The 22,693-nt window shown below is 39.8% G+C and overlaps 1 protein-coding gene across 2 annotated transcripts in view; it reads left to right on the top strand.

Annotated features, from left to right (window-relative positions):
- MX1 (MX dynamin like GTPase 1) overlaps positions 1-22,693 on the top strand; it is a 46,315-nt gene that overhangs the window by 5,394 nt on the left and 18,228 nt on the right. The window contains exons 4-6 of one of the 2 annotated variants that reach the window (XM_043873606.1): positions 7,369-7,452; positions 19,565-19,757; positions 20,275-20,412. In XM_043873606.1, the coding sequence (XP_043729541.1) occupies positions 7,369-7,452; positions 19,565-19,757; positions 20,275-20,412 (415 nt within the window). The remainder of the gene's footprint in view (positions 1-7,368; positions 7,453-19,564; positions 19,758-20,274; positions 20,413-22,693) is intronic. The other variant, XM_043873605.1, reaches the window with a different exon arrangement.

Genomic DNA, 22,693 nt, shown 5'->3' with positions numbered 1-22,693 from the left:
TTGGTGTTGCAGGAAGGGGGACCCCTTCCAGGGCCCGAAACTGGGCTCCTGTCTAACACTTGGAAAGGAATTGTCCGAGAAGACACATGCTGACAAAGCAAGAGATTTTGTTGGGAAAGGGCACCCCGGTGGAGAGCAGTAGGTAAGGGAACCCAGGAGAACTGCTCTGTCACGTGACTCACAGTCTTGGGTTTTATGGTGATGGGATTAGTTTCCGGGTGGTCTTTGGCCAATCATTCTAATTCAGAGTCTGTCCTAGTGGTGCACGCATCACTCAGCCAAGATGGATGCTAGCGAGAGGGATTCTGGGAAGTGGACGGACAGGCAGGGTCTCCTCTCGACCTTTCCCGAACTCTTCCGGTTGGTGGTGGCTTATTAGCTCTGTATTCCTTATCAGGATCTCCCGTCATAAAACAACTCATGCAAATGGTTACTATGGTGCCTGGCCAGGGTGGGCGGTTTCAGTCAGTGTGCTTCCCCTAACAGTTCCCCCCTGAGAGACTTCATACTTCAGTAGACTGACTCATACTTCTTGGGAAGTGGGGCGGAGGTCTTTTTCTTCTGTAACTTCTTCCTGCTGTGCATGGGTGTAGGCCTGCCTAGCAGAGCAGAAGTCTCTCTCTACCTGATCTAAGTTGGGGTGTTCCACATCTGAAACCAGCTTTCACCCTTGTAATAACAGCAATTTAGTTTGAAACTGCTGGTGTCTCTCAGAGATGAAATAGATAGGGGCCAAACAGGAGACCTAACAGGATGGTCATCACTGGTCCGCAGAAACAGGAGGCAACATTTGGGGTGATTGGCTGGTGATGAAGCAACAGAGCTGTGCTCCAGGAATCTTGTGTTTAGTCTGAAGTCACCATCCTTGACCTGGGTGGGGGCTCCAGTTCCGTAGAAAACTCAAAAGACATTGTTATGCATATTTCTTTGAGTAGGAACCAGGACCCTGTCTCAAGGCTGTACCACCATTTGATTGTTTCTCCTGTTTCTGTATTCCCTCCCTTCCCTGATTAGCAATTGTTTGAATCCACCCTTTGGAACTCAGGGAAGGTCAAGGAGGCTGAATGAAGCCTATATCTTACAGATAAGAAATGGAGAACACACAGCAGATCTGTACTCCAGAGTTGCCACCCCACAGAGTCCTGCTCAGTTTTAATTTAGGGAACAGGGCAACTATGACTGTGATAACTTCCTGTCAAAATGGGGCATAGGACTGCCCAAGCTCGGAAAAGAGACACTGAATTGGAAGTATTCCTGAATTCCAAGTCCTAGATCTGAGCCTTGTATGATTTAAATCTCAGTCCCTTGGTCTGCCATTTTGTTGTAACAGACCCAATTAGTAATAGCTGGAGGAGGGATAACTGGAATTTTAATAGACAAAATAAATCTCTTTCTTTTTAGAAGAATAGGCCTGAAACCCAGTCTGGACCTGGCACTTTGGGGAGAATTTTAGCCAGGTGGCCAGTTGCCTAGTTTTATAAAAAGTAAGGTAGAAGTTTCCAGCAGACATTGTTTTGAGAATGGTGGCATCTAAGCCTGACAGGACTCAGAAAACTCAAGTGTTTAGCAATACAATGTCTAATCTGAAATTACACCCATAGTAACACTTAGTTATTTCCCAGGATGTCTGAACCATAGCTGAGTACTCTATTTTGACTTTCAATTTTAAAATTTTCCTCAATAGCCAAAGCAGATGTCACCATTAATGACGTCAGTGTTTCTCTAGGTATGAGAAAATGCAAGAATTGGGACTCATAAAATCTCCTGAAAAGATCTAACTATCTGAAGGCCTGTTCTGCCAGTTTTTCTCAGAGCACCGAGTGCCTCATTCCTGATTTTTACCCTGAACTCCTTTCAGGGCCGTTGAAAGTCAGCAGTTGCAGTGGCCATGATTTAATCTCTGTAGATGTAGATGGCAAGTGTCAATCTTCAGTTGGCAGAGCCCCTTTTTGCTCATAAACTTGACCATGATTTTGAGGGGGTCATTTCATGACCATTTTATCTCATGGTGCTTAGAATGTCCATTCTCAGGTTTGGCAAAGCTTTTGTTGACAGGCCACTCAATGTGCTGTTACTGGACTAGGTCATAATACAGTATCCAAAATTTTCTGGACCACCTGTCTTACTTGCCTCTTGGTCCAGGAAAACATTCCCTCTTGTTGCTTTTTCCCATATCTAGAGTTACACTGTTATCATCATCGATCTCATAGGGAACTATATATTATTCTATCAGAGGCCTCAGTCACACATTTGACAGTCTAAGAAACAGCAATTTTGTAAAACAGGTGAAATACAAAGAACACAGCCAGCAGAATTAGTAAAGTCACAAGTAAGACTTAAGAGCTTCCATTAGATGTAGCCCAGTATATCCCAGGTCATCTGACTTAGTCTACTGTGTACAAATCTTTATCTTTTAGGGAAATTATACATTGACACCACCATCTATAAGGCACATAGCCCAGTTTTCTAGTGTTACTAGACTGATTATACTTAGTATAATTTAATTGTTTCCAACACAGAGGAGACTTTAAACCTAAATTACCATAGCCTGGTGTTTTCTATATAAATCCTTCTCATAATCGTGGGAGATTTCTTTCTCCTTTTGCTGAAACTTTTCTTGTTGCTCTGATTGAGCTTGAGTAATAGAAAAAAGCTCAGATTTATGGCCAGAGTCAAAGCAGGCATTATTATTGGCCTGGTGAGGGGATCCCATCTAGTAGTATCACAGTGACCTGAATATGACTATAATTTTTTTTTTTAAGTAAATTTTACCAGGGCCAACCAGTTAGAGCCTTGTAGTAGAGAAATTTACTAAGGCAACCCAGAACTAGATACAGGTAATTGGCCACAAACCCAACAATTGGATTGATTTCTAAAACTAGCATAGGATCAGACCTATGATAGAAAAGCATTTGATTTATATGCAAAGGTGTAAGAAGTCAAGAAAACATTATAAATGATCTTACGAATCAGGTCCAGCATCTTGGGCAAGCTGTCTACCTCTGATGTCGTTGTCTTTTCATCCTGGTGTAGTGTAGTTTCTCTTGTTTGAGCATCATTTTAAGGTGAGATCAGGTCAGCTGTCTTCTCTATAGACCAATCCAGTGTAGGGGCCTTTGGAAGTGGGAATTAATCTGAGGTAATTTCTCTTCAGTTTCATTGTGCATGAGCTAGTTAAGAGTACCTGATAAAAAGTCTTTCCATTCAGGTTGAAGACAGTCCCTTAAATTATGTCTTTTTCCAGTCCTGGTTGCAGGTCATGAGGCATCTGATCTTCATCCAAAGATAGATTACTGAGATAAGCTTCAGAAACAAACTTAAGGTGTTCTTTAAGAATTCAATTAAATTTTACATTAATATCACATAACAGCAAAGAACTATCCAAGAAATGAGTCTTACTACATGCAGACCTCCATTAACAAACTGGGATTTAACATTTTTTGCAATATCTTTTTCTCCCTAAAGTTACCCTCATTTTTATCAAATATAACCAAATTAAGCCTAGTTTGTTTGTAAAATAGGTCTGTTCTCACTAATTTTGGTCTGATGATTTATATAACCATAATTGATTATAGACTTTTATTTTGCTGAAACACTTATAGAATCTCAGAATGAACTTTTAATATAAAACAGGGCTAGGAAACTCACACCAAAGGTTTATTACAGATTTTGCCTAACAAATCTAGGTGAACTCTTTCCTTTTTATGGTCTCAAAAATTTCTTGAGATTTTTTTTACCTGTTAGTGAGATAACCTTCCTAGCTCATTTGATAAACTTACTGGAAACCTAAGAGTTTCAAATTTCTGGAGGAGTCAGATAGAGAGAAAATATAATTGTTTTGTTTATAACGTATAATTTTACCAAATTATTTTCATAATTAGTTTGAGAGGAAGGTTTTCCCTACTCCTGGAAAACACAAGATTCAAACCTATAATTTTTTAGATAGAAACCGTAAAAGTTATAAGCATATTCACTGGTTCATTCAGTCCTTTGTTAACTTTTGTGAAGTCATCAGCTTTTTCATTAGAATACCAAGACTATCAAAATGTTAAGAACACCATATAATTTTGGGGGTATCTGTATTAGTAATTTTACCATACATTATAACATGAGTGGATTTATTACTTATTTGATAATCTTTTTCATGTAATTTAACCAACCAAATAAACACAGTTTAATATCTATCTTTGGGATGTTTCAGGGGCCCTCTGAAGCACCCCAAAGTTAGCTAGAGGTCAAAGGAACTTCAAAAGAATTCGATTTAGGAAGTTTTATCGAAAAGATCAATTAAAAGTGTTTAGAACATTTGGTCAGATTTAGTCAATGTTGATGGGTGTATCATTTAGCTTGTTGATATGTCACAATGGGCGTAAATACCAAGGCTCAAAGTCTAGTGAAAGTCAGCGCCGCCATCTTGGACCTAATTGGCTCTAACCAGTTTTCTCTTTTTTTTTTTTTCCATTTATTTTTATTAGTTGGAGGCTAATTACTTTACAATATTGTAGTGGTTTTTGTCATACATTGACATGAATCAGCCATGGATTTACATGTATTCCCCATCCCGATCCCCCCTCCCACCTCCCTCTCCACCCGATTCCTCTGGGTCTTCCCAGTGCACCAGGCCCCGAGCACTTGTCTCATGCGTCTAACCTGGGCTGGTGATCTGTTTCACCCTAGAGAGTATACATGTTTTGATGCTGTTCTCTCGAAACATCCCACCCTCGCCTTCTCCCACAGAGTCCAAAAGTTTGTTTTGTACATCTGTGTCTCTTTTTCTGTTTTGCATATAGGGTTATCATTACCATCTTTTTAAATTCCATATATATGTGTTAGTATACTGTATTGGTCTTTATCTTTCTGGCTTACTTCACTCTGTATGATGGGCTCCAGTTTCATCCATCTCATTAGAACTGATTCAAATAAATTCTTTTTAACGGCTGAGTAATATTCCATGGTGTATATGTACCACAGCTTCCTTATCCATTCGTCTGCTGATGGGCATCTAGGTTGCTTCCATGTCCTGGCAATTATAAACAGTGCTGCGATGAACATTGGGGTGTACGTGTCTCTTTCAGATCTGTCTAACCAGTTTTCTTATGGCCATGTCATTCCTAACAAAATCTATTTATCTAACTAATTATAATCCAATTTTAGAAAATCCTGATCATGCATAGCTTTTTAGTATTTTTTTCATACCTTTTTTTAACTGAAAGCACACTTCCTGCTTTCCTTCAGCAACCAAAAGCTAACTTTTATATTAGCATTTTATAGATTGGTGAGCATAAATACCAGTGCTAATTTCTAAAACCCTTGTTTTTTAAAACATTTTATGGTGGCATAAAACATTATTCATTTATAGTTCCAAATCTCTTTAGTTTTTCTGTAAAAGGAAATCAGTGTTTAGTAGTAAATGTTTCAAAACCGTATTTTATTTGGAAATGACCTAATTATTCAATAGACTTCCAATACTTAGTTTATCACAATGCTTAGAAATTCAACTTACGCCAATCTGGAGAGACTATTGTAGACAGATATTCCTAAAGAATAATTATTCTTAATAGAGTTTATATACAAACTCATATCTCATTTACATTTTTAGAAGTTTCTTCACTCGAGGTAATTTCCTTGTTGACAAACTTGTAACAGATATAATATTTAACTTATATTAAACCTAGGTACAGTAAAAATATTCTACTTGATGTTAATTACTCTAACACATGTCTATATTAAATAGGCCAACAAACATTAATATCAGGTATTTAATACTGAATATTTCCCAGTTCACCTGAACCTGGAATTTATCGTTTAATTTAGAATTATTTGATTTGTAAGCACTTACCTTTCTTTAAGCCAATTAAATAGAGCTCATTTACAAATTAACCTAAAAAATATTACCCAGAGACAAAGACATACCAAGACAGACACAGTGCAAGATCTAGCTTCATTTTCTAAGTTTGGTCATGAATTAGATATTACAATATAAAATTTACTAGTTTATAAAAAAAAGTTGAAACAAATAAAAATTTTAAAGGCTTTTCCCGTTTTCCCCTCAGTCTCAGGAGTTAGAGATGGTCTAGATAAGTGTTACTGAGAGCCCTGGTCTCAAGGCACAGGGAAAGAAAATCAAGTTTTAACAAAATGGCGGCAGGTCTAAACCAAATGGTGGCCAGAGAAAGCAAAATGGCCATCAAAAATCACAACACAGAACAGAGTTAAAACACACATATAAACCTGGCAGTCCTCATCAGACACTCCCTTAAATACAAGAATGCAGTCTCTCAGAAAACCTTCTATAGAGACACAGAACTTCAGATGTCTTCAAAGATTTCAAAAGGAGGAAAGGAAGCCAGGTTGAAAGAAGAAGGAGGAGGAGGCAGGAAAGCGGGGCAAAAGGGGTGGACTTGCAAACGTCTCCTGCCACCTGCAGACACCCAGGCGTTACGGGACTTTTCCCTGGGCTTCCAGAGAAGGGAGGACTGGAACTCGGCCCTACCAGAAACCAGAACCAGAATTCGAATTCTCTGCCAAGAGGAGGTGATCAGTCTCCAACCCTCAGCTCAGGCCGAGGCCCTTCGACCAGATTCCTGCATCCAGGACCAGGGAACTAGAAAAACGGGAAGGATAGGAAGGGCTAAGGAGAGGAAAGAGAGAAGGAAGGGGAGAGAGGTCAATAAAGTCTCTTGTTCCTTTCCGGTCGGGGCACTCTGGCCAGTTGTCCTTATCAGGAGGAGACCAGGGACAAAAGGGTCCCAGTTGCAGCCGCTGGGTCTGGTCCATTGGCAGGCAAGCTGGCCCCTGAGTACCCCAAGTGGTCAGGATGTCAGTCTCAGCGAAGAAGAGTTCCCACCAGAGTTGCCATTTGCTGAAGGAAAAAGGGCCTGAAACTGGGCTCTTGTCTAACATTCGGAAATGAATTGTCCGAGGAGACAAATGTGCTGATAAAGCAAGAGATTTTATTGGGGAAGGGCACCCGGGTGGAGAGCAGGAGGGTGAGGGAACCCAGGAGAACTGCTCTGTCACGTGACTCACAGTCTCGGGTTTTATGGTGATGGGATTAGTTTCCGGGTGGTCTTTGGCCAATCATTCTAATTCAGAGTCTTTCCTGGTGGCGCACGCATTGCTCAGCCAAGATGGATGCTAGCGAGAGGGATTCTGGGAAGTGGACGGACAGGCAGGGTCTCCTCTCGACCTTTCCCGAACTCTTCCGGTTGGTGGTGGCTTATTAGCTCTGTATTCCTTATCAGGATCTCCCGTCATAAAACAACTCATGCAAATGGTTACTATGGTGCCTGGCCAGGGTGGGCGGTTTCAATCAGTGTGCTTCCCCTAACATTGGCAGCAAGTTTTTATGTTTTATATGTCTCATAGTTCAAGCTCAATTTGTTTGTTGAGGACAATTCGAGGAGGAGAAGGAGGAGGAGGAGGAAGCCAGCCAACAAGTCCTTCGTCATGGTAATGTTTCAACGTAGTGTTAGTAACCTTTTTAGCCACTTAAGCAGCATAATGTATAATGTTTTTTGTTCTTTTCCTAAAGTTTCAGTAGTATAAACATGGTTCACAGACAGAAAAAGGGCAGCAATGTCTGCAAGTCTTCTTTTGGAGGCAGGACTAAAGTCCAAGTTTGTCGGCCAACGTTTATGCATAATTTTGCTGGGCCCATACACAAAGGAAGGACTTCATAAAATAAAGAAATGTTAATTAGTTTTCTCTCCTCCCCAGGGTGTGAGGGTTCCAAGGAGGAGGCATTTGGGTGGAGTCATTGGTTGATACCTGGGTCTTTTCTCCGTCCATTTTATGACCTGAAATAAAGGGGGGTTGGGTAAGTAAATTAGTTAATCCGGCTCCAGCGGGGGTCGTGCAGGCCAACAGAGCATAGTGATAAGGTTTTCAGGACTCTGAGGCATTCCCTGTTGAGAAATCAGATTCTGGAATCAGGTGGAGAGGGAGGTGGGAGGGGGGATCGGGATGGGGAATACGTGTAAATCTATTGCTGATTCATGTCAATGTATGACAAAACCCACTGAAAAAATAAATAAAAAAAAAAAAATAAAAAAAAAGAAATCAGATTCTTTTTTTTTTTTTCTCCATTTATTTTTATTAGTTGGAGGCTAATTACTTTACAATATTGTAGTGGTTTTTGCCATACATTGACATGAATCAGCCATGGATTTACATCTGCTCCCCATCCCGATCCCCCCTCCCGCCTCTCTCCCCATCCCATCCCTCTGGGTCTTCCCAGTGCACCAGCCCTGAGCACTTGTCTCATGCATCCAACCTGGGCTGGTGATCTGTTTCACCCTTGATAGTATACTTGTTTCAATACTATTCTCTCAGAACATCCCACCCTCGCCTTCTCCCACAGAGTCCCAAAGTCTGTTCTGTACATCTGTGTCTCTGTTTTGCATATTGGGTTATCATTACCATCTTTTAAAATTCCATATATATGCCTTAGTATACTGTATTGGTCTTTATCTTTCTGGCTTTCTTCACTCTATATAATGGGCTCCAGTTTCATCCATCTCATTAGAACTGGTTCAAATGAATTCTTTTTAACGGCTGAGTAATATTCCATTGTGTATATGTACCACAGCTTCCTTATCCATTCGTCTGCTGATGGGCATCTAGGTTGCTTCCATGTCCTGGCAATTATAAACAGTGCTGCGATGAACATTGGGGTGCACGTGTCTCTTTCAGATCTAGTTTCCTCAGTGTGTATGCCCAGGAGTGGTATTGCTGGGTCATATGGCAGTTCTATTTCCAGTTTTTTAAGGAATCTCCACACTGTTCTCCATAGTGGCTGTACTAGTTTGCATTCCCACCAACAATGTAAGAGGGTTCCCTTTTCTCCACACCCTCTCCAGCATTTATTGCTTGTAGACTTTTGAATAGCAGCCATCCTGACTGGTGTGTAATGGTACCTCATTGTGGTTTTGATTTGCATTTCTCTGATAATGAGTGATGTTGAGCATCTTTTCATGTGTTTGTTAGCCATCTGTATGTCTTCTTTGGAGAAATGTCTGTTTAGTTTTCTGGCCCATTTTTTGATTGGGTCATTTATTTTTCTGGAATTGAGCTGCAGGAGCTGCTTGTATATTTTTGAGATTAATCCTTTGTCTGTTTCTTCATTTGCTATTATTTTCTCCCAATCTGAGGGCTGTCTTTTCACCTTACTTATAGTTTCTTTTGTTGTGCAAAAGCTTTTAAGTTTAATTAGGTCCCATTTGTGTATTTTTGCTTTTATTTCCAATATTCTGGGAGGTGGGTCATAGAGGATCTTGCTGTGATTTATGTCGGAGAGTGTTTTGTCTATGTTCTCCTCTAGGAGTTTTAGTTTCTGGTCTTACATTTAGATCTTTAATCCATTTTGAGTTTATTTTTGTGTATGGTGTTAGAAGGTGTTCTAGTTTCATTCTTTTACAAGTGGTTGACCAGTTTTCCCAGCACCACTTGTTAAAGAGGTTGTCTTTTTTCCATTGTATATCCTTGCCTCCTTTGTCAAAGATAAGGTGTCCAAAGGTACGTGGATTTATCTCTGGGCTTTCAATTCTGTTCCATTGATCTATATTTCTGTCTTTGTGCCAGTACCATACTGTCTTGATGACTGCGGCTTTGTAGTAGAGCCTGAAGTCAGGCAGGTTGATTCCTCCAGTTCCATTCTTCTTTTCTCAAGATTGCTTTGGCTATTCGAGGTTTTTTGTATTTCCATACAAATTGTGAAATTATTTTTTCTAGTTCTGTGAAAACTACCATTGGTAGCTTGATAGGGATTGCATTGAATCTATAGATTGCTTTGGGTAGTATAGCCATTTTGACAATATTGAGTCTTCCAATCCATGAACACGGTATATTTCTCCATCTATTTGTGTCCTCTTTGATTTCTTTCATCAGTGTTTTATAGTTTTCTATGTATAGGTCTTTCGTTTCTTTAGGTAGATATACTCTTTAAGTATTTTATTCTTTTTGTTGCAATGGTGAATGGTATTGTTTCCTTAATTTCTCTGTTTTCTCATTGTTAGTGTATAGGAATGCAAGGGATTTCTGTGTGTTAATTTTATATACTGCAACATTACTGTATTCATTGATTAGCTGCAGTAATTTTCTGGTAGAGTCTTCAGGGTTTTCTATGTAGAGGATCATGTCGTCTGCAAACAGTGAGAATTTTACTTCTTCTTTTCCTATCTGGATTCTTTTTATTTCTTTTTCTGCTCTGATTGCTGTGGCCAACACTTCCAGAACTATGTTGAATAGTAGTGGTGAGAGTGGGCACCCTTGTCTTGTTCCTGACTTTAAGGGAAATGCTTTAAATTTTTCACCATTGAGGATAATGTTTGCTGTGGGTTTGTCATATATAGCTTTTATTATGTTGAGGTATGTTCCTTCTGTGCCTGCTTCCTGGAGAGTTTTTTTATCATAAATGGATGTTGAATTTTGTCAAAGGCTTTTCCTGCATCTATTGAGATAATTATATGGTTTTTATCTTTCAATTTGTTAATGTGATGTATTACATTGATTGATTTGCAGATATTAAAGAATCTTTGCATTCCTGGGATAAGGCCCACTTGGTCATGATGTATGATCTTTTCAATATGTTGTTGGATTCTGTTTGCTAGAATTTTGTTAAGGATTTTTGCATCTATGTTCATCAGTGATACTGGCCTGTAGTTTTCTTTTTTTGTGGCATCTTTGTCTGGTTTTGGTATTAGGGTGATGGTGGCCTCATAGAATGAGTCTGGAAGTTTGCCTTCTTCTGAAATTTTCTGGAAGAGTTTGAGTAAGACAGGTGTTAGCTCTTCTCTAAATTTTTAGTAGAATTCAGCTGTGAAGCCATCTGGTCCTGGGCCTTTGTTTGATGGAAGATTTCTGATTACAGTTTCTATTTCCTTGCTTGTGATGGTTCTGTTAAGATCTTCTATTTCTTCCTGGTTCAGTTTTGGGAAATTATACTTTTCTAAGAATTTGTCCATTTCTTCCAACTTGTCCATTTTATTGGCATAGAGCTGCTGGTAGTAATCTCTTGTGATCCTTTGTATTTCAGAGTTGTCTGTTGTGATCTCTCCATTTTCATTTCTAATTTTGTTGATTTGGTTCTTCTCCCTTTGTTTCTTGACGAGTCTGGCGAACAGCTTGTCAGTTATATTTACCTTTTCAAAAAACCAGCTTTTAGCTTTGTTGATTTTTGCTATGGTCTCTTTTGTTTCTTTTGCATTTATTTCTGCCCTAGTTTTTAAGATTTCTTTCCTTCTACTAACTCTGGGGTTCTTCATTTCTTCCTTCTCTAGTTGCTTTAGGTGTAGAGTTAGGCTATTTATTTGACCTTTTCCTTGTTTCTTGAGGTAAGCCTGTATTGCTATGAACCTTCCCCTTAGCACTGCTTTTACAGTGTCCCATAGGTTTTGGGTTGTTGTCTTTTCATTTTCATTCGTTTCTATGCATATTTTGATTTCTTTTTTGATTTCTTCTATGATTTGTTTGTGATTCAGAAGCGTGTTATTTAGCCTCCATATGTTGGAATTTTTAATAGTTTTTTCCCTGTAATTGAGATCTAATCTTACTGCATTGTGGTCAGAAAAGATTACTGGAATGATTTCAATTTTTTTGAATTTACCAAGGCTAGATTTATGGCCCAGGATGTGATCTATTCTGGAGAAGGTTCCATGTGCACTTGAGAAAAAGGTGAAATTGATTGTTTTGGGGTGAAATGTCCTATAGATATCAATTAGGTATAGCTGGACCATTGTGTCATTTAAAGTTTGTGTTTCCTTGTTAATTTTCTGTTTAGTTGATCTGTCCATAAGTGTGAGTGGGGTATTAAAGTCTCCCACTATTATTGTGTTATTGTTAATTTCCCTCTTCATTCTTGTTAGCATTTGCCTTACATATTGCGGTGCTCCTATGTTGGGTGCATATATATTTATAATTGTTATATCTTCTTCTTGGATTGATCCTTTGATCATTATGTAGTGTCCTTCTTTGTCTCTTTTCACAGCCTTTATTTTGAAGTCTATTTTATCTGATATAAGTATTGCGAGTCCTGCTTTCTTTTGGTCTCGGTTTGCGTGGAGTATTTTTTTCCAGCCCTTCACTTTCAGTCTGTATGTGTCCCTTGCTTTGAGGTGGGTCTCTTGTAGACAGCATATATAGGGGTCTTGCTTTTGTATCCATTCAGCCAGTCTTTGTCTTTTGGTTGGGGCATTCAACCCACTTACAAGAAATCAGATTCTTAACTTGATTAGTGAGGGTTTTTATTTGTCCCCAAGAGGGGATATCATAGGATTGTTGTCTCCAAGGGCAGTGCTTTCTGGAGATCTTTAGAGCCGCCATGGCCTGTATTGGAATTTCTTCCTCCTGGAGTTCTTGTTTCGTCTCCATTTTGAATGTCGGGGGCCCCCTTGGGTCGAATTTTCTGAGGAAAAATTTGTTGGATCCACCTGGGGAAATACAAGCATATCCCTTTCCCTGTGAGATTAATTTCCCAGATTTGTATTGTTTACTGAACCCGTCTTGGTCCCAGATGGGCAGAGGAAGAGAAATGTCCTTCAATTCCTCGAAATGTCTTTCTGCTCTTGTTAAAATATTTCCCTGTGGTAGGTTTAAAAAATTTAAAACAAATAGAGCTGTATTAACAATAATTATGAGTTTAGAAAATATGTTGGAATCTAGTAAAGTCTGCCTCGGATAAGGAAGACAGTAGTGTTCCTGTGTATTCTGCCTTTAAAAATTTTTTTTATTTTTAACTTTAGTGTGTGATGTGCTCGTTTGACTATGCCTTGTGCCTGTGGATTATAAGGAATACCTGTAATATGTTTAATAAAAAAAGATCATAAAAATTGTTTAAAGTGTCTAGAAATATAGGCAGGGTCATTGTCTATTTTAATAGAACTAGGAGTTTATGGTGGAGGTTTCTATATTTTTTAACACAAAAACTGAATATATAGAATCAGAGACTATATTAATGGGGTAAGGATATAGGCAAATAACTTGAATAAGAGCATATGATTTATTTTGTTGAGCAGAATGAAATTTAGTATAAAATACTTTATATTTTTTAAGAGACCAGAATGGAGTTTTGGCGTTTTTAGTCCCATCTATATAAAAGAAATGTGAGAAATAATAAATTCAAAGTTTTTGAAGAAAATTCCATAGCTTACCAGAAGGATAATGAAATGATATTTCTCCAAAATGTTTTAGAACAGCTAATTAGAAATCAGTAGAAGTTTGTAATGTGTTCTCAAATTGAGATTTATTTGTAATAAAGTTTTATTAAAGTATAAAGGAGATAGAGAAAGCTTTTGACATAGGCATCAGAAGGGGGCGGAAAGAGTGCCCCCCTGTTAGTCTTTGGCCAGATGTCATATAACTACCAGCAGTCTGCTTAATTAGAGAAAGGAAATGTCTCAAAACTGAAGAGAACAGCACCAGGCCCCTCACCCACAACATGCATTTTGAGATAACCTTAGCACCAGGTGAGTTGTCCGGGGCCACAAAATGATTGACATGAATATTGAAGAAAGGCAGGTTTTCAAGCAAATGTAGTTTCATTAACATAGCTTAAGAGAACATTTGCATGAGTAAAACATACCGGTTTTTCAAGTCTGTTCTGAGTCTTAGGCAGAACCAACTTGAAGACAGAGTCTGGAGTAAATGCACATTAACATAGCTTAAGACAGACATTTCCATAAGAAAAATGCATTGGTTAACTCAGGGTTTGAGAATAGTTAACTTCAAGTGAAACCAGGTGTCATTATGGCAACACAGTATTTTAAGAGAAAGCGATTTTTAAATTTGTATAGAGAAAAAAAAAAATCGCTAGTTTCTTCTTGCTGCTTAAGATAGATAAAAATGTCTGACACTTGCAGCCTATTTTTTCCATTTGGAGACCCCTGGCCTTCCTGCCTGTTAAGTCAAACTAGATCCGCCAAGTAAAAGACAGAAGGTTTATGGGGGCAGGGGCCCAAAAAGTCCAGTAGGTATTCTAGAGGGGGCTGCTTGAGGGTAAAGGAGTTTAGGGCTGGTCTATCGAGGGCAGCACTGCCGGATGTTGAGGGTTTGAGGGAAAAGATGGAATTTGCCCCTGGTTTTTGTTGAAGAGGACCTGTCGGTCTCCTGCTTGGAGTTTCCCGGAATAGGTTTTCCTTCAATATCAAATTTAAATTTACACTCTTTGGCCCAATGCATTTCTCTACGGCAGCAAGGGCAGATTTTTTGGAGGTTTTTTTTTTTTTTTTTTTTTTTTAAGTTTTCTTAGGGCAGCCTCTTTTTAAATGGTACTTATCTCCACATGTGTAACATCCATTATTTTCCTATTCTTAAGGCAGCAACCATTGTTTCAGCTAGTATTTGCATCTTTTGAGTTTCTGATTCTATATTGTGACAAGCCTTTAAATAATCAAAAATAGTCCCTGTCTCACAAATTGGGGCTATAGCCCTTTGACATTCCTGGTTTGCATTTTCATAAGCAAGTAATTTTTCTAGTTGCCTTTTAGCTTCTTCTCCAGTTACTGTACGGGAAATAGCAGTTTCTAATCTAGCTAAGAAATTGGCATACTTTTCATTAGGTCCCTGCAATATTTTAGTGTAGCTACCTGTAGGCTCCCCCTGAGGAGTAATTCGATCCCAAGCTTCAAGGGCCACTGTTTTTAATTGATCATGCAACAAAGGAGGGCATTGTATTTGAGCTTCTATAGCGTCAAATTGTCAGGTGCCAGTTAGCATCTCAAAAGTAATTTGATTTTGGGGAGCGCCAGCTCGAGCATTTTTGTTAGCTTGATCTCTGGCTATATCATGAAACCACATTGTCCATTGAAGATATTCTCCTGGTTTAAGGAGAACTTATATTAAAATTTGCCAATCATAGGGAATAAAGTTTCCAATAGAAGATGCCAGAGCATTTAGAATCTCTCTAGTAAAAGGCAAATGTGAGCCATACATAGTTACAGCCTTTTTCATTTGTTGCATGTGAAAAAGGTTAATACCTTCATATTGAGGTATTATCTGCCCTTGAGCATCAGCATTTCTTAAAACTGGAAAGGCAGAAAAACCACTGACTTCAGAGACTTGTGATTGCAAAGCCAGCAATTCAGAGAGCCTCTGTCGCAAAGGGGGTAGATTATTGTTCTTCAGAAAGGTGTTGTCGGTTTTAATGTTAAAAGGTGTCTTAAGGGAGTTCTTTCCAAAATCATTAGGTTTTATCGAGGGAGAGACTTTGGGATATGTGCCCTCCGGCAGGAGAGGAGCACTTGGAGCAACTGGGCCACGGTTGGTAGGAAAATCTTCAAATATCTTTTGTTGTTCTAATTGGGTCTTTTTAAGGTATCATTGTCTAATTTATATTCATGTAATAAGTGTTCTGCCTGTTGCCATATATCAGGAGGGCTAGAATTACCTTGGAATGGCAGAATCACAGTTTCAGTGAGAGCCCATAGGGGCCAGAAATCTATCGGAAATACCTTCATTAGGGAACCAAGGGTTACATTCAACTACTGTCTGAAGGCAAGCCTCTATTCTCTGGCATGAAACTGAAAATCCCTGAACTTTAAATAAGTGCTGAAGTAAAGCAGAAAAGTGAGGGGGCTTTCCAGCCAATTGACCCATGTCTTAATACTTACTGGCCTCAATAGGCCCCGGGGGTCACTCCGTCTGAAGCCACGTGTACCAAGTCCCTGTTTCTGGGCGCCACTTGTTGGTCCTTTAATGGACCGGAACCTGGTGGTCTGGAGTCGACGATAAGAAAGTAAGAGAGAGAAAGAGGCTGATAATTTGTTGGTCCTTTAATGGACCGGAACCTGCTGGTCCGGGGTCGACGATAAGAAAGTAAGAGAGAGAAAGAGGCTGATATCCCTGGTTTACGCGGAAAGCCAATAGAGTCCTGTTCTTAGGGCTGGCGCTGCTGCACGTAGGCACCAGGCGCCCTCTCGAGTGGGTGAAGGCACAGTGCGCCTTCTCGAGAGGGTCTTAGAAGCCCGGGCAAGAAAGTGAGCTCAGCGGGCCTCCGCGCTTCAAGGAATTAGCCAGAAATAGAGAGATAGAGAGAGAAAGAAAGGAAGAAAGAAAGACACAGGGACCAAAGCTCTGATGGAGCAAAGGTGTTTTAATCAACATGGTGTGGGCATATATACTGTCTTACAAGGTGGTTATTCTCAGCCAAGACAAAGATTAAAATTCCAGACTTACAAAACACAAGATGATCCCTATCAAAGAGAGAGTTGCAAACGATCACCTTTTCATAAGAAGGAAGAGGGTACTTACACTGTAATGAGAAATGCCTGGATTCCTCAGCCCCGGGAAAGGCGTGCCTCTCCTCGATTCCTGAATATTCAAGAATCAATAAGGGCCAGAGGGTTCCTGACAGATCCAAAACAGCACACAAGGAAGCCTTTTGTTAAATGCTTCCTGACACCCCGACAGTGAAGACGTGTGGTGTCTTTTCTCCCAGGAATGAGACATATTTTTGGTGGGAACCAAACTTGGCTTCTGGAATCAGTTCAACCTAAATTTGATTCCACTGCTGACACTTGCAGTTGTAAGATCTTGGGTGATTACTCCTCCTTTTAGAAGCCTGGTTTTCCATTTCTAAAATGAAAATAAGAGTATTTACTTTGTGCAGCTGCTGAGAGGAGTTTGAGGCTGGGCACTTAGAACTGGCTCTGTTTATTGCTGTCATATGTTTTAAAGCAATTGACCCGTGGATCTTCAGCTTTCCAATTGACTCCATTTTCATAATCAGTGGTTAACAGTATTTTAAACAATATTATAAACTACACCGAAGGACACAGAAAAATAAGAAATTCACCCATCTTTCCAGCACCATGATATAACTGTTGTCTCTTGCCTGGCTGTAACTCGCAAGGTACAGGGCAATAGGAACTCATAATGCTCACACCAACATGTGTGAATGTTGTTGTTTTTGTTATTCAGTTGCTAAGTTGTGTCCTTTGAAACCCCATGGACTGTAGCATGCCAGGCTCCTCTGTCTTCCGTCTCCCAGAGTTAAACTCATGTCCATTGAGTCGGTGATGCTATCTAACCATCTCATCCTCTGCCAAACTCTTCTCCTTTAGCCTTCAATCTTTCCCAGCCTCAGAATCTTTTCCAGTGAGTTGATTCTTCATATCAAGTGACTGTAGCTTGGCCCTTGGCCTTTCTGGCCAGGTTGAACAAGGTGTATCTTAAGACCCAGAAATTCCACTTCTAGGTGTTGACCTTGGTTCTCAGAATATGATCCCCAGAGAAGCAGCATCAATATCTCTGGGGAAGTTTGAAATGCAAACTATCACCCTCGCACATCCTTCCCCAGACCTAGTAACTAGAAATTTCAGGGGTGGGGCCTACCATCTGTGTTTCTACAAGCCTTCTAGGTGATTTTTCTTTGTGCTGAAGTTTGAGATGCATTTTGCCATGTTTGTACAGCACTTTTTATAAGCAAAACCAGAAATAACACAAGTGCCCATGAGTAGTGGAATGCATACATAGATTGTGGTATGCAGCAGAATTCCAAGAAGCAGTAAAAAGTAATGAGCTAGACTTCCAGGTATCATGATGGCTGGGTCTAAAAAACAATGGTGTGGCTGGTGGCTGTATGGTTCGGGCTCAACAATTTAACTGCCATAGCTTGGATTCAATCTGTGGTTGGGGGACTAAGATCCCCTGCAAGCCACATGGCATGACCAAAAAAAAAAAGTAAATAACAATAAATAGACAGTGGTGAATTCCCTAGAATCAGGTCACAGAAGAAATATACTGTATCATTCCATTTATATAAAGATCCAGGCAACCATAAGCCATGTATTTTTTAGGGAAAGATGGGTGGGTGGTAAAACAAATGAAGAGCAAGGACATAGTTATCATAAACCTGGAAATAGAGGGACCCTCTAGAGGTAAAGGGGTTTTAGGAGGAAGGTACCTGGGGAGGGGTGGATGAAATATCTCAAGTACAGGGAATATGTGTTTTCTTAACCCAGGTGGTTGGCACATGCATTTTGGCTAATTATTGTTCATGTTTTATAAACTCTTGGGAATGGGTGATATAAAGAAATGAAAACAAAAAGAACCCATAAGGAGGGCTGAGAGGCCACTGAGGAGTATGAAGGTACAGCCAATTATGTGCATAGCCACCAGCAGGCTTTCCCTGGGGATTCAAGCTCCAAACCTTTCTTAAGTGTCATTATTGAGAAAACTCACACAGGACACTTGTTTAAAAATAGTGGGGAAGATTTTATTCAAGACTTTGCAATAGAGGAGAGAGCTTGAACTTGGTGTGGATACAAGGACAAGTGGGCAGGACAGAGGAGAGGAGAAGGAATTGCCAAGAGTAATTTGGGAAGGGTAAAGGGAGGTGAGGAACTGATGCTTTTGAAGTGTGTTGCTGGTGAAACCTCTTGAGAGTCCCTTGGACTGCAAGGAGATCAAACCAATCAATCCTAAAGAAAATTGGTTACCACAGCTTTAATAATAATTATGGAAATCAGGTCATGTTAACCCTCCAACTCTTTTCTTTTTCAAAGTCATTTGACTATTCTAGGAGTATTTAGACTATTTAGATTTACTGTGATTGTTAATATAATTGGAGTTGGAAAGATCATTTTGTTATTTGTTTTCTATTTGCCCTATTCTTCATTTTCTCTTTTTCTGCTTTCTTTTGAATTAACCAAGTTTTTTATGATTTCATTTTATCTCCTTTGCTGGTTTATTGAGTAAAACTATTTTAGGGAATATATTATGTCTTTAATTTATCAAGTTTACCTTCAAGTACTAATATATTATTTCATATATAGTATACGAACCTTGTGATAATATGTGTCCATTTCTCTCCTCCCAGGCTTCATGCCATTTTTGTCATGAGTTTTTATTTTATCAATATTTTAAACCCCCACATTACATTGTTATTCTTATTGAAATGGCCAAATGTCTTTTAAAGATATTTAAGTAATAAAAAAATATAGTAGTCACCATTTCTGGGGTAAATTCCTTGGTGTAGATTAAAATGTCCATTCAATATCATTTTCCTTTGGCTTGAAGGGCATGCTAAACATTTCCTGTAGTGCAGGTCTGCTAGTGATGAATTCATTCACTTTTGTACATCCAGAAAAGTCCTTACTTTCTTATTTTTAAAGATATTTTTTTCTGAGTAGAAAATTTTAGGTTGATGATTTTTCTCAGTACTTTAACAAAGTTGCTACACTGTCTTCTCATTTGCATAGTTTCTACTGAGAAATATGCTATAAATCTCATGTTTGTTCCTCTGTACATAACATGTCATTTTCTGGCTGGCATTCTGTCATTATCACTGATTTTGACCAATTTGACTATAGGGTGCCTTGATATAGTTACTTTATGTTTCCTTTGCTCTGGGCTCATTGAGCTTTGGGGATCTTTGGGTTAACAGTTTTCACTAAGTTTTAGGACATTTTAGCTATTGTTTCTTCAAATATTTATTTCTGTTTTACCCTCATTCTCTTGATTGGGGAGCTCTCATCACTTGTATACATTAGGATGATTGAAGTTGTCCATCTTTGATGGAACGTGACCTGCAGGCTATGATAGAGATCTCCCATTCTGCCTCTTCCAGGAGTCCAAGAGCAACCTGTACAGCCAATACGAGGAGAAGGTGCGGCCCTGCATTGACCTCATCGACTCCCTGCGGGCCCTGGGCGTGGAGCAGGACCTGGCCCTGCCCGCCATCGCCGTCATTGGGGACCAGAGCTCGGGCAAGAGCTCTGTGCTGGAGGCTCTGTCTGGGGTTGCCCTCCCCAGGGGCAGCGGTAAGCACTTGCCTTCTGTTTTGGTTAGCTCAGGCTGCAGTAACAGAGGACCTCAGACTTGGGCTTAAACAATAGAAGTTTACTTCTCAAATTTTGGGAGGCTAGAAGCCCAAGATCAAGGTATTACCAGGGTTGGTTTCTCCTGAGGGCTGTGTCCTCCGCTTACCGATGGCTGTCTTCTCTTGGTGTCTTCTGGGGGATGGTGGAGGATGTTTGCAGAAGTCTGGGGTTTCCCACTGCAGTGAACCACCTGGGCTGATGGAAAACACTGGGGTGAAGCAAGAGATCTAAAGTAGGGGATTTCAAGTCAAACTCCATCTGAAATGTACATTCTAGATGCACATTCATGAGTCACCCCAGATAGCATGCCTCAGAGAGTCAAAGGGTGAGAACAGGGAGTTTGCAGTTTTAGGAGCCTCCCAGATGATTATATACAAATTTAAGAACCACTGGTCAAAGACCACCATATAGGACTGTTAGCAGCAGAGTATAGACCTGATGAGTAGTGGTTTCCTAGGTATTGTTACAAGATGTCCTCTCGTGCTGAGGCTGAAAAAACACGGGAATGAAGGCGAGTGGAAAGGCAAAGTCAGCTTCCTGGACAGAGAGATTGAGATTTCAGATGCTTCACGGGTGGAAAAGGAAATCAGTGAAGGTAAGTGTCCCATGTTTGTTTTTCATTGCCTATTTGAATATCTGGTCAATCAGGTGAAATAGATGGGGGTCTGCCTGTCACTGTCCCCACTATCCCCTTTCTAGGCCTGTTCTGATCCCTCAGGAACCTTCCCTTCCCTCCATCAGGCCCCCAGCTCTCTTGTATTTTCTCTTTTGTTACTCTCATTAAGACCAGTGCTTTGGACAGAATCTGACCTCAGTAATTTACTACTTAGTATGTAAGTATGTATCTGAGCATAATGTGAATTTTGAAGCTTGTCTTCAAATATGGAATATTTGTCCTTTATTCAAAGGCCTCCCCACTCCACAGATCTGATGTCAGGGTGTGGAGCCAGGGAACACCTTCACCTGTTAACCAGCTTTCCAAAATGCTGACTGGAACATCACTGAATCCTGTTCAGAACTGGAAGTCTTTTTCTTCCAAGAGTGGGATTCATGTGCTTGAATAATCCCAGCTTAGAATAATATATGGCAGGTCTCAGTAAATGCACAGCACAGAGATTACTATATCAATTTGAAACATCTGAAAAGAAAAAATTAACGCTTGATGTAGATAGGGACAAAGTAGTGATACACTCAGTTGCTGCTGAGTGTGAGTGAGATGAGTAAGCAATTTTTCCTTATTGACTTTAATTTCTTCCTAGTGTGTCACATAATTAAGTTCTAATCATTTGGGGAAGATACAAAAATGGTATGAACTGATATCCAGCAGTAGGAAAGAATGAATTTGACTCTACTAAAGTGGAAGCACTAACTACCATTTATTGGCTGTTGTGCAAAAATTAAATAATATTATGAAGATGTTATTGTGTGTTTGTTGGGATTAGGTTGCCTGCAGAAAATGCAAAATTAGCGTGTATCAGTTAGTCCTTGGTGTGTAACAAAATAATCTCAAAACCTAATGGCTTGGAACAGTTTATTTCCTGTGATTCAAAGGATCAGCTGGGCAGTTCTTTTCCTCTAGGATGATTTGGCTGGGGCCAACAGTCTAGGATGACCTCAGGTACCAACCCAATCCTCAACTGGAATGACCAGACCTTCCCATGGTCTGATAGTGGCCTGTCCCCCAAAGGTGACTGGCTTGGGCTTTTTAACATGGTGGTAGAAGGTTTCCAAGTACCAAGAGACCTGAGTTCGAAGCTCTGATGTGTAAGCACCCTTCAGTGTCTACTGGAATACATTTTGTAACATCCTGTTACCCAAAGAAATTAATGCACTCAAGTCCAATTTCAAGAAGCAAACTCTTTTGATGGGAGAAGTGGCATTCTTTCTATAAAGCAGCATCCATATGGAGATGGGAAGGCATAAGAAGGCATTTGTGCAAACAAGTTACTAACACAGTGGTTTAAACAACATCAGTTTTATTTCTCTCAGAGCTGATGTAAGGGTTCCAAGGGTATGAACCCAGACTTCTGTCTCATTCCTACACTGTGTAGCCTCTGCTCCCAAGGCCCCTTCATCATTTAGTCAAGTGCCCATTCCTGCCAGCTAGTCATTGGCAAATGGCCTATCCCTGTCTTAAACATATTTTCTGGAAGTTGCACATAGCATCTTCACATCTATCCCATGGGCCAGACAATTTTATATGACCGCATCTCTGGGAAATGGATTTGGAGGGGGGTAATGCAGAATTAGCAGATTGTGGTACATATATCAGTGTTACTATTATTTCCTTCTACATTCTTGACTTATATAAAGCATACCAAAAAGACGTTCTGGATGTACAAAGTGGTCAAGTGGTATTAGCTAAAAATTTGGTGCAATAAATTCTTATCTTGAAATTTTCATTATTAAGGAGGAAGGAACAGAATTAAATCTCTTAGTGGAATATCAACAACTAATGCTCAGCTTGCTCAAAACAAGCATGTACCACTACCCATAACTTTCCAGGTCATGTTTTAGGAGTCACCATTTATTTTTATTTGTTTTCATTTACCTCTTTGTTAAGTTCCTAGTATATCAATGGGAGGCATTTAGGTGTGGCACCAGGAAGAAATTACCTGCTCTGCCAGGTTAAGACTGGTTCAGATGGGTGTCACCTACAGAGGTGTTCTCGCTAGTTCTCTCTGTAGACTATTCTGGCCACTGGCAATGCACATACGGGATTATCCTTTGATGTCCCTTTTTGTTTCAGGGAAATGAATCTGCTCCAAATATGCCTTACCCTTGCATCACAGCAGGTGGATGTTGCCTTCAGAGGCTTCACTGTAATGAGATATTCTACCCCAAGCTCTATTCCGTTTTTCTTTTTCCTCTTCTCT

The sequence above is a fragment of the Cervus elaphus genome, chromosome 19, assembly GCF_910594005.1.
Source record: "Cervus elaphus chromosome 19, mCerEla1.1, whole genome shotgun sequence".
NCBI classification, from domain to species: Eukaryota; Metazoa; Chordata; class Mammalia; order Artiodactyla; family Cervidae; genus Cervus; species Cervus elaphus.
Note: the sequence above shows the minus strand (reverse complement) of the source record. Positions and strands in the feature narration are given on the sequence as shown.